Source organism: Chlorocebus sabaeus, chromosome 18, assembly GCF_047675955.1.
Source record: "Chlorocebus sabaeus isolate Y175 chromosome 18, mChlSab1.0.hap1, whole genome shotgun sequence".
In the NCBI taxonomy this organism is placed as follows: Eukaryota; Metazoa; Chordata; class Mammalia; order Primates; family Cercopithecidae; genus Chlorocebus; species Chlorocebus sabaeus.
The window spans coordinates 66,975,510-66,988,489 of record NC_132921.1 but is presented as its reverse complement, the minus strand read 5'-3'; the positions used below and the strand labels follow the sequence as shown (position 1 = coordinate 66,988,489).

The 12,980-nt window shown below is 38.8% G+C and overlaps 1 protein-coding gene across 21 annotated transcripts in view; it reads left to right on the top strand.

The window, feature by feature from the left end:
- The window catches only part of EPB41L3 (erythrocyte membrane protein band 4.1 like 3), a 238,929-nt gene that overhangs the window by 192,582 nt on the left and 33,367 nt on the right, over nt 1–12,980 (top strand). For all 21 annotated transcript variants that reach the window (XM_073006458.1, XM_037982480.2, XM_037982485.2 and 18 more), the window contains exons 6-9: nt 975–1,050; nt 4,916–5,134; nt 5,490–5,577; nt 10,584–10,736. In XM_073006458.1, coding sequence (XP_072862559.1) covers nt 975–1,050; nt 4,916–5,134; nt 5,490–5,577; nt 10,584–10,736 — 536 coding nt within the window. The remainder of the gene's footprint in view (nt 1–974; nt 1,051–4,915; nt 5,135–5,489; nt 5,578–10,583; nt 10,737–12,980) is intronic.

Genomic DNA, 12,980 nt, shown 5'->3' with positions numbered 1-12,980 from the left:
GAAGGGATACCCAGACTTTGGTAAGTTACTACATTTACAGGCCAGAAGAACAGAGTGACTACAAGTTAAAGTAATGATCACATAGTAAATGTAGAAAAAAAGAAAAGGGTATTTTCCATGTTTATATTGATAAACCATATACAATTAGAGATAGTATTAATGAGATGTGGAGCTTAGTTAAGGCTTCATAATGTTTCAAGGATATGTGTTGACAATACAGAGAGTAGACGCTTGTGAGCTGACTCCTGGTTGACCCTTTTCAGTGCTGGAGAGGCCTTGAGTAGAGGCCACAGGATAAAGATCACAAAGCATAAAGAGGATCTGGCTAAGTGTCAGGCTATGGAGGTGCAGGTGCAACATTTGGCAATGTGCAGAAAATACATTCAAGTACCTATTGCATCAAAAATTTCCCTGAGCAAGAAAATAATTTTCAACAGCCCGCAGAGCAGCCCACTTACTAGAATACTGTTCAGTGCAACAAACCTTTCCCATAAAACAAACGTATGTTGAATAGTCCCTTGACGTTTATTATAATTGGATTTGACCTGTAATAACAAAGCAGAAAGGACAAAGAAAATGGGAATTATGTTTGTAATGTTGGTCTGTGAGCTATCCAGACATTCGCAGCAATAAATCCAGCCACTCCCAGACTTATCTGATTGAAGATTATTCGTATCATTCATGTTTTTTCCTTGTTCCAAGTGCTTACCTTTGATTCTGAAAAAGGTAGGAAGTTTGATCAGTTTCCTTACTAGTTAAAAGTAGCAATAAAGGATTTGATTGGGGAGAAGTTTAGAAATTAGACGAGGTTTCAGACTTATCTGTAGATTTCATATCACCAAGGTTTCCCAGTTTTCCATTAATGGTCAAAAGTTGCCTGGGTGTTAATGCTTGGAGTTAAGGCAGTTCTGGCCATCAATTAGAGTCATAAGATTTTCTCGAGGTTTTACTCTAATTTTCTTCCATCGTTGCAGGTGGTGCTTGGCACTTTTCATTTAATGTGAAATTTTACCCACCAGACCCTGCCCAGCTATCTGAAGATATCACCAGGTATTTGAAAGGCTATGCAAAAGACAAGCGTCCTGGGAGAGTTGCGCTTCTCTTCAATGCTCCGGAAAGGAGTGTGCTTACATCTGGTAGCCTTACAATCATCCACGCTCAAATGGCAAACAAAAGGCAAATGAACAAGAGCAAACATCTGATGAGAAGATTTACCAAATCCTATCTTTTCACAGTTGAATCTTTGGTGCCAGGATGATATTCCCTCTGCTTGACCCTGGTGGGAAAGCATGCAGAATTGAGATACTGTCATCCACCCACCATAGTCAAATTGGTTGAGATTCAGCCTTATATGATATAGCAGCTCTTAGTTTTTCTGCTTTAATACTTAGAGTAAAAATGTCCTTGGATGCTTGTGCTTTTTATATAACCAACACATACACACACACATAAATTTATGTGTTTTCTTTCTATGTCCTGTGTATACAAGGAAAATGATTAATTTGTTTTCTAGAAAGAAGATATTAAGAAAGAAATCAAAACATAAAAATATTTCAGTTTGGTAATAGCTTTGAGTGTGAAAGGGGATCTCATTATAAAGCTGTACTGGATGTCTTAGTCTGGGCTGCTATAACAAAATACTATAAAGTGGGTGGTTGATAAACAATAGAAACTTATTTCTCACCGTTCTGGAGACTGGAAGTTTGAGATCAGGGTGCCCGCAGGTCAGGTCCTGGTAAGGATTGCTTCTGGGTTGCAGAATGCTGACTTCTTACTGTGTCCTCATGTGTTGAAAGGGTGAGGGGGGGTCTCTCTCCAGTCTTTTTTATAAAGGCACTAATCCCATTCGTGAGGGCTCCACCCTAATCACTTCCCGGAGACCCCCACCTTATGATCCCATCACCTTGAGGGTAGGATTCGAACATATGGTTTTGGAGGGGAGGGGTCATGGACACTCAGTTCATTGTTCCTCGTGTGCTCTGACCTTCTAGGCTTCTCTGCATTCACCTTAGAACCCCTACTCTCTTGCTCAGCTCAGTAGTAAGTTTATGACCAGTCAAAGCAATTTTGTGCAGTGTGTGCAGAATTTTCTGTGTAAGCTTTGCATTCTTTTTGGAGGGCTTTACAGAAAAGGGAAATTACTCAAAACAACTTCAGTCACTTGCTACAGTTAAAAATAATTTCACCAGACATATTAAGAGAAGGGTAAAAATTAGTTCCAGAGGATTTCTTTTATTTGCAAGAAATCAGAGAAAATTTATAATTTCTTACTTAAAGATACTTTTTAGTTGCTGTTGAAGAACTGTTTTATTTGGCTAATTTGTGGTTATAGAGCCCATATATACCTGAATTTGAAAACGTAGTGCATGGTGGGCCGGGTGTGGTGGCTCACGCCTGTAATCCCAGCACCATCCTGGCTAACACGGTGAAACCCCGTCTCCACTAAAAATACAAAAAAATTAGCCGGGCATGGTGACGGGTGCCTGAATTCTCAGCTACTCGGGAGGCTGAGGCAGGAGAGTGGTGTGAACCCGGGAGGCAGAGCTTGCAGTCAGCTGAGATCACGCCACTGCGCTCCAGCCTGGGTGACAGGGCGAGACTCCATCTCCAAAAAAAAAAAAGAGAGAGAGAAAATAGTGCATGGTTTCTTTCTATTGACTCATGTAATACTTGTAAAGCCTGTTAAATGTTTAAGGATTTTTCTGTCATAATTACTTGGATTTATGTCACCAGCCTAAAATCATATTTAGAGGGGACCTTAAGACTTTATCATAGTCCTCTGCTTCCATAGATGAACAGTTCATTCTTATATACAAGGTACCGGGTGTGCTTTGTTCTGTCCATATGTGAGGCTGTGCTTGGGATTATTAAAACTCATCAACGTTAACACTTACCTTGAGGTATTTGGCAGTTAGTAATTTATCTGTAAGTCTTAAAAGCAAAATAACAGAGAAGAGAAATCAACATATTTTTATGTAGGTCATATTTTTATGATATGGCAAAATTATATGGAAAATGTTAATTTCTCCAGTTTAAAACCGTTTATTTATGGTGACAAGATTCTCGAATTTTAAGGTAGGAAATCTTTATCTCTTAGATAAATTTTAAGAAGCGATCTAAATTTTAAAAATGAGAACAAAAACAGGAGAAATTGTGTTATTATAAAGAGACTACCTCATTAAGAATGCAGGAAATTGAGAGCGAAGTTTATAATGACATAGCTGTTGAGTTACCTGCAATCTGTTTTGTTCATATGGTAAGACCGGTCACCTTAATATCAAAATATTTCCGTAAGGCTAATTGGGGGCCTAATAATCACACAGTCATATCACTTAACAATGGGGGACACGTGCTGAGAAAGTCATCTTTAGATGATTTTGTTGTTGTGTGAACATCCTAGAGTGGACGTGCAGAAAGCTAACTGGTAGAGCCTACTGTTCATCTGGGCTCTATGATAAAGCCCATTGCTCCTAGTCTAGAAACCCGTACAGCCTGTGACTGTACTGAATACTGTGGGAAATCATAACACAGTGGTATTTGTGTATCTAAACATAGAAAATATACAAGAAAAATACAATATGAAAGATTTTTTTTCATGGTGCACCTGTATAGGCTACTTACCATGAATGGGGTGTGCAGGACTGGAAGTTGCTCTGAGTAAGAGAGTGAGTGAGTGAGTGAGGAGTGAATGAGAAGGCCCAGGGCATTACTGTACACTACTGTGGGCTTTATAAACACTGTATACTTAGGCCACATTAAATTTATTTTTAAAAGTTTCTTTCTTCAATAATAAATTAACCTTAGCTTACTGTATTTTTTTTACTTTTTAAACTTTTTAATTGACTTTTGTAGTAATACTTAGCTTCAAACACACATTGTACAGCTACACAAAAATATTTTCTTTCTTTACATCCTTATTCTGTGAGTTTTTTTCTGTTTTTAAAATTTATAATTTGTTTTTACCTTTAAAACTCTTTTGTTAAAAACTTAAGACATAAACACATATATTATTAGCCTAGGCCTACACAGGGTCAAGATCATCAGTATCACTGTCTCCAACTACACATCCTGTCCCACTGGAAGGTCTTCAGGGACAGTAACACACATGAAGCTGTCATCTCCTAGGATAACAGTGCCTTCTTCTGATACCTCCTGAAGCACCTGCCAGAGGCTGTTTTACAGTTAACTTTGTATTTTTACAGGTAGAAAGAGTACACTGTAAAATAATGATAAAAAGTATAGCATAGTGAATACATAAACTAGTAACATAGTCCCTTGTTATCCTTATCAGGTATTAAGTTCTGCACGTGATTGTATGTGCTAGTCTTTTATACGAGTACGTTTGTTTACACCAGCACCACCACAAATGCGTGAGTAATGTGTTATGCTATGACTTTAAGATAGCTATGACATCACTAAGCAATAGGAATTTTTTAGCTCCATTATAGTCTCATAGGACCACCATTATATATGTGATCCATCATTGACTGCAGCATCATTTTGTGGCACCTAAATGTATTTTAGAGCATTTTTACGTTATAATTCCCCCACCCAAGGATTTCAGAAAATGTGTTGGGGACTGTTCATTTGACTTTAAAAGTTATTTTAAAAGATGTTAGAAGAATATGTCTTTAAGTTTCTTTTAGACTGTGCTTTATTAATAAAACCCTATTATGAATGTTGACTTGCTTCTAAATGCCTTTAAATACTGTCTTTTGTAACCAAATATTTTTTCCCTTCTATCTAGAACAAATATGTATGAAGTAAATATCAAAATATATAGATGCTAGAAAATTTATCCTAGAGAGGTTGTTCTACAGGGAGAAATTATTTACCCACAGTTTTTACCAAGTGACCTCCTTTTCCTGTATCCTCATGCTGGCCTTCGTTGTCTTGTGCTTTCGGTTCCTGGAAGGTACTACCTCTGCTTGCAGTTGCGAGATGACATCGTGTCCGGAAGGCTGCCCTGCTCCTTCGTTACTCTGGCCTTGCTGGGCTCCTACACTGTCCAGTCAGAGCTCGGAGACTATGACCCGGATGAATGTGGGAGCGATTACATTAGTGAGTTCCGCTTTGCACCAAACCACACTAAAGAACTGGAAGACAAAGTGATCGAGCTGCACAAGAGCCACAGGTTAGAGGCAGAAGCCCTGAGGGCGTTCATTTAAGTTGTGCCTTGATGGGAGAGTGTCCCGCATATAACCCACCTCTTCACAGTACTGATTTCGTCCATTAACGGCGAGAGTTGAGCGTAGTGTGGGTCCATGCGCGGTGAAATTCTGAGATGGGTAAGCTCTCACTCAGAGCATCCAGGTGTTCATTTGTAGTGCTTTCTTGCAAAGCCCTTTTTCTTCTTATTCTTTTCTCATGTGTCTGCTGGTGCCTCCATAGGACTTCTTCTTATGAGATAGCATGGAGCTAAGTGGGAAGTATTGCAGCCTACCAGGGAAGGGAAGAGCATCATTGTAACATATTTTTCTTCTCATCAGAGGAATGACGCCAGCAGAAGCAGAGATGCATTTCTTGGAAAATGCCAAAAAATTGTCCATGTACGGGGTAGATTTACATCATGCTAAGGTATGCGTTTTTTTAAACCCCAAACTTTCTATATATGGTTATTTAACTCGATGTTGTTATCACTGTAAACTGGTGACTTTTACTCCAGTTAATGTAAATGAAACCTTTGAGAATTCAAATCTCTGTTTGTCTTTTAAGCTCTACTCCACAGTATAACAAATGTAGCTTTCTGATATTTACTGAGGGGTTTGCTCTTTGTGTCTCAAACTTGTGTTACTTCTGGGCACGGCCTTCTGAAAGCCCGTGATAGGCAAAGCCTCTGATGGCCTTTTGATGCAGTTAGAAACCTACCTTGACCCTTAACAAGCTCTTAGTTCACCCTGCCTCTCCATCACAATCTTATTTCCCACTCTGTGCCGTCACATGACCTTTGCTCCCATCAGACTCTGTTTCTACGCTTTCCCTGACTATGTCCATCTCTGGACTGTCCTCCTCTTTCCTGTCTGTTTGTCCAAACTTAGCCAATTGTCCAAGACTCAAGCGTCACACTTGTTAAGTGCCAGACACTGTCTGTGGCCCTACCTGGATACATACCAGGCAGTCAGTAAATTCATACTGAATTTAAGAAGTCTACCTCCAAAGTTTAGGTACTCTGACAAATAATCAGAACTCTGAAATAAGATTGTTGTTTTAAAGTTCACCTAGGCTAAGGTTTGCTTTGTTGACTGGTGATCGATGAAATGTTAAAGGTGTATCTTGGGAACGGAGTCTTGGGAAGAAAGAATTTGGGTTGAGACTGTAGGAGGGTTACAATTGTGAGGATACACAAAGCAGCTTTGACTCCGTGTCATGCTTTTTCTGGAATCTCTGTACTTTTCAGTAGTGGTAGAATGAACATAGGACTACTAGTCTTTTTAAACAGCCCAGAATAAAAGTCCTGTGGAAATACAAGAAAATTTTTATGAAAACTTTTATTAGCAAAACATATAAAATTTGTTAGGATCCTAGGTTTGGATTCAGATGCATTAGCAGGGTTAAAAGGTCAATGTTAAACGTCAGAGGTTGTTTCTTCTGATTGGGTCCAACAGGATGACATTGTTCCTGTTTAGGGATGTGTGTTTGACTTTGATGGACAGGGTTAGTCATCAATTTCATGGTCTGAGACTCACACAGAACGTGCAGTTACAGGTTTCCAGGCCAACAAGTGTCTTACACAGTCGGGTTTGGGGCCTGGAAATGAAGAGAATTTCAGCTGGCTCTGTTCAAGCAAACACCTCAGCACCCCTGCAGACCCATTGCAGGGAGCTCTGTGGTCTGTAGGTTCTGTCCATACTGGAAGTTGGGCTGCGCTTTGGTTAGCGTTTGGAGAGCAGACTAATCCCCAGGGATTTGGGGAGGAGAATGGGGGCCCTGGAATCTCTGCAGGTTTGATTGGTTTTGCTGTGGATCACTCTGCACGTCACGTAGGATGAGCTCTCCAAGGCCTGAGCGCTAGCAAAATCTCTGTGACTTGGCAGAGGCTCACACCAGGGATGTGCTGTTATGTTGAATGCCAAGCTCTTTGACATTTGCGTATAATTACGACAGCAGGTGTAGCTCTGTTTACTTGCCAGTTCATTATTACACTTTTTCACTTATTTTGCACTCAGATAACAAAGATGTTTCTATTGTATATTAGGTACAAGGTGGAGTGAGAATTTCAAAATGAAAATAAGAGCAGACATTAAGATTTTTAAATTTCTCTTAGTGTTTCCCCCTAAGAGACTAAAAGATAAGGAAACAAGAAGGAAATGAAGGGAGCCTGAGAATTTGAGTGAATCTGAAGCTATTTTTGAGTTACATCACACACGTTGATTCTCTTACTGCCCGGAAATAAATAAATAAATAAAAGATTAGGGTGTACATTTCAGGAAGTACACCTCAGGATGTATCAGTGTTTCTATCAGTAAATATAAAATCACTTAACATTGCTATAGCTACAGAATTAAAATAGATGGCTGCCTTTTCATTTAATAATGTGATTTGAAATTATGCCAGTTAAAAAGAAAGAGAATTAAGGAAGTACAAATGTAGCGTTATAGAAATTTTTCTGAATATTAAGTATAACAGATAATTCAGTTATAGATTCAATTTTCCCATGCCACCACACTCCATCATTTGAAGAAGGAAATTTACTGAAGCAAATTGGAGCTAATTTCCGGTTATGAGCGAGATGCCTCGCTTCTGTTGATGGTATGAAAGACCCTGAGCATTACAATCCATTTAAAACTTCTGAGCTGGAATCCTGTATGAAGAATAAACACGCATATTACACAAAGGTCCTATGTTTTGGAAAACCTATTCTAAATGTTTTGTTTTTTCTTTGTACATCTGTCTCTGCTTGTTTGTCATTGAATGTGCATCTTGATGGGCTTTGTCAGAGTCATTTATTTTATGTAAGATTCTGAAATGTAGATATAAGTCCATATAGGATATCCCACAGAGCAGTAGATGCTGAAGGATGGCAAAGTTCGAACAATGATGTCGAATTAAAGAAATCGTATGCCCCTTTATTTTCTTGATGACTGAGACTATTCGAGTCCACCCCCGTGCTCCTTGCTAAAGGGAGTGCCCATGTATTTATTGATAGTGAAATGCACATGTCCTCAACAAATACTGTTGTCTTGACTTTTAAAAGCAAAGATTTCTCAGGCCCAGCAAGGTAGCTCACACCTGTAATCCTAGCACTCTGAGACGGGCGGATTGCTTGAGGTGAGGAGTTCGAGACCCGATTGAATAAATGTAGCACAACCCCATCTCTACAAAAACAGAAAAATGAGTCGAGTGTGGTGGCACCTGCCTGTGGTTCCAGCTACTCAAGAGGCTGAGGGACGAGGATTGCTTGAGCCCCTAGAGGTGGAGGGTGCAGTAAGCCAAGATGGCATCACTGCGCTCCGTCCTGGGCAACAGAGGGAGACCCTCTCGAAAAAAAAAAAAAAGATTTCTCAAACTAACCTCAATACTGTGGCTTGTGGCAGAAAATTTGAGATGAAAAGTATCATTTTTCTTGCCATGCAATTAATGAAATCGAGACTTGCATCCAATTAAAAACTGCACTCATTTCTGTCATTTTCATTTTTCATTCACTTTTCTTTCAACAAACATGTAATGGCTTCGTGCATGCAAGGTAAGCAGTGCACTGGCCGTGAGATTACAAAGATAAATAGGGCTCCTGCTGTCAACCAGCTTTTGTCTCCAGGATAAGGAAGACAAGTGATAGTTTATTTCAGTGCCATTTGCTAAGGGTGTACTAGAGATAAACAAACTGATTTTGGGACACAGAGAGGTGTTTTTTGGAGGAGACAAGAAGAGGAGGCATCAGAGCCTTCTTCATCTTCCTCAAGAAGAGAGCTACTATTTTCTTAAAATTCAAAGAAGTAACAGGTGATTAAAGTTTTTATTAAAAGTTTTATTGTTACCTAATAAAGGAAAAGGTTTCGAATGTCCTTTCCCTTGGTCGGTTGAAGGTACATTTCCTAAAGTCCTGTTCTATAGTTACCAAAAAGAAAGTGAGCCAAAGAGAAGTGATTCTGGCAGTCCTTCCTCATTCCTGCACTCTGCCGATGGAGTAAGGTGGTCACCTCTGAGTGGTGGTGCAGACAGATTGACTGGTTCTAAAGGATCAGTAATACCAGCTGCGTGTCAACATCAGGTTATAGCTCTTTAAATCACTCTTTCACATTAAAGTCCTAGATAAATGGTGGGCAGTTTCCAGTCTTTGAGTTCTCCTCAAATTTTATTATATTGTAGTATCCTGCCATCAAATATTTCCACTCCTGCAGAGTAATTCAGTATATCTTGGAATGATACGTTTCCAAAGTAAAATATTTCATTTTAAACTAATTATGCTTTGTTGGCAAACTTACATTTCCCAGAGATGGACCAGTATATGTATTTCTGATTCTGGAAATTTCCATCTTCTGCCTTGCCTTGACAGCAGATCTGGGCATCGCTTCCGATGGGTGGTCAGCTCATGACCCTTTCTGTCCCCTGATTCCAATAATCAGTGGGACCAGGGATGGACTCTGACCTCACATATAATCCTGCCTGCATCCTATCTTTTTCCTTCATTCATGGCCACCACAGATGTTCATTTTACCCTAATTAAATGGAATACAACATGGGGAAAGACTGTATGTGGTATATCTCCTAAGCTTGACACATCATCTCTAATGACCGCTGGCCATCACACATCCCTAGGAAATTACCTGAACATGAAATGTGCAAGTAGCAAAAGGAAGTTGCAGTTCTAGTATGATCTCACATTTGTTTCTTAAAAAAACTATACACATATTTTAAAAATATTTATTATTGATATATGTGAGCCATATTGCTAAGTGTGATTACCACTGGGCAGTGTGTTTGTGTGGAGGGAATGGTGGTTGTTGGGGAAAATACATTCTTATATTTTTTTATTCATTCATACTTAAAAAAAACCTATTTCATATTTAAATTTTAGTCTGACAGTAATGGTATATAAAAAATATTTGGGCTCTTTTTAAAGGAACAACAACCAAAACCCTCATAGGAAAAGTCAGGGTCCATCTTGTTAGCATATTTGTTGGTTAAGAGTGCCGCCTCTGGAACCAGGCTGTGTTCAACTCTGTACCTATTTTCTCATCTGTAAAATGGGAATAATAAACAACCATCTCAATCACAGTGAAGATTAAAAGAGTGAATATATGTAAAGCAGAGCAGTGCCTGGCAATTGACAAGTGAGAACTATGGCTACTATTACGACTGTTATTAACATACTTTCATGGGCTGGGCCCTCTTGGTGTGCAGTATTTACTTTATAAGTCTGAGACACCTGGGAGAGCAGATTTTACTCTAACAAACCTCTCCATAGTGATAAACATCTTCACCAAAAGGCTAGTGTTTAATAGTAATGTTTTAAAAGTGGCCGCATCATTTTGCATATGTAAACCAGCCATTTATATTTCTATTGTGGATGCTTAAATATTATACCCAGCAGAAAATGGAAATAAGTTAGATACTGATCTGTTGTTTCTTGCTGTTTTTTCCAGGACTCAGAAGGGGTAGAAATTATGTTAGGAGTTTGTGCAAGTGGTCTGTTGATATATCGCGACCGGCTGCGAATAAACAGATTTGCCTGGCCCAAGGTTCTAAAGATTTCATACAAACGGAACAACTTTTACATTAAGATCCGGCCAGGAGAGGTAAGTACACCCACATTTGCATGCGCGTTAGGAGGAAAATCCCTGATAGCAAGCAGACATTTAAATTATCTACTTATGAGTTCTGAGCATTGTGGGACACGGTGAATTACATCTAAGTGCCTGAGAAAATTTATTGTAGATTTGCCCAATAAACAGTAATAAATAAAATATTCTCTTCTTTTTCATATTGTTCCAATATTTCCTACTGCATACATTAATTGAAGGGTTTTTAAAAACATTTTAATATAAAATCCAGTTTCATGAATAATTTTGTGTATATTTCAAACAGTAATGGAGAAATCTCTTCTTCCACATCCTGTTGTTATTTCTCCATACTCTTCCTATTTGTCCTGCAAATCGGGTTGTACTTTAAAGTGAAAAGCTTAGAGGTCATGTACTTCAAGGTACAAGGAATATTAGAACAAAGGACAGTGAGTGTGAATTATATCAGTGTTCTATAGCTCAATATATGCTTGTTTTTTTTTATAAGTCAGAGAAGCTAATCAGAGAATCAAAATTGTTAACTAGTCCTTACTCCTTGGACAACAGCCTCCATGATCAACTTATGTTTATATCTTGCTTAGTAGTTTGTACATAATAGTAACACATATCTACTCTTATTTACTTAAGAGATAGTTAATAAATACCTCAAATTTCTAATTGGTGTGGTTAGTATAATGGAGGCAGTCAAAGCTCAAAGATTCTAGCATACTTATTTCTCTGAATGTTTTCTGATATAATATAGAGTTATCTCTTATCTTCAAAATCTATTTCTCCACTGGAGTTTCTTGATGGAAAATGCAATTTTTAAAATCAGAATATCGGCTGGGCATGGTGGCTCATGCCTGTAATCCCAGCCCTTTGGGAGGCCAAGGGTGGGAGAATCACCTGGGCCCAAGGGTTTAAGACTGCAGTGAGCGTGATTGTACCACTGTACCCCAGCCTGGGTGACTGAGCGAAGACCCTGTCTCAAAAACAACAAAAAATTGAAATATAAAGCATGTAATGATGTTTAATATGAGTATAACATCATACCCATCTATGATGACTGAAATAATTTGTAAGCTTTTCATGTAAATACTTAAAATTATAGTGTTTTAAAAATATTTCCTAAAGATTATGTGTTAAACTTATAGCCAATAGATAGTCATTTGACTTCATTGAACATTTGTTAAGTGAGCACCTATTTATTGTCAGGTATTAGAAATAGAAAGACAAATATGACCTTGTTCCTTATTAAGGAATTTTCTGTTTAGCAGAAAAATGGATTCATATACTTTGATTGGAACAGCATGATGCAAATGAGATGATATTCTATAGGCATAGAGTGAGCGTAGTATTGTAAGAGGCCAGAGGGGAGAGCTGGAGAAATGAATCAGCAGACACTAGTGAGTCATGGGAGGTTTTAAATCAGGATGTGACACAACTAGGTGAATATTTTGGAATGATAGATTTCTTAATGAAATTCGACTACTTAGAAATATGATGTGATAAGACCTAAACTAGGGCAGAGGCTCTGGGAATAGACTGGAGGAAACAAATTCAAGAGAGAGGTTTGAGAGGCAGAAGCAGCAGATCTTAGAGACAGGATGGAGGAAGGAATTAAAAGAGGGAAGAGTCCAGGATAATCAAAGGTTTTCAGTTTGCATGATTGAAGCCAATGGAGATGACATTAGGCAGGAGGGAAAAGGGGAAAATTTTCAGAAAAACAATTGAAATCCCTTTGGAACAGATTTTCAGGGAGTAATTCTTGCATAAGAAGGAGTTGAACAGAGTTGTCAACTATATATTTTATTCAAGGCCTTAGACATGGAATAAATTACTCAAAGAGCAAGACAAGTTAGAGAAAGAAAAGGCCCTAAAACTAGAACTCTGGATAATACTACTATTTGAGAAAGGGTCAAGGAGATGAAGAAATGACAGCCAGAGAGATAAAAGAAGAAACATAGGCTGATGGATGACCAGGAGATGAGTTTCAGAGGAAAGTGGTTAGCTAGTAGTACCATATGTTACAGAAAGGGCACGCAGGATGTGGACTAACAAAAGTGCGTTGAACTTGACAGTCAGGCCCCATGATGACATTTCAGAGTTCAGAAAGGTGTGGGGAGCACCTGCCAGGGCGTGTTGAGGTCAGGAGTGAGGAGCAGAGGCAGCAGGTAGTGGCTTCTGCTTCCTGAAGTTTAGCAGTGAGGCGCGAGATGGGGTTGTGGTGCTGGCAGAAACAGGCTCAGAAAAAGCTGTTTT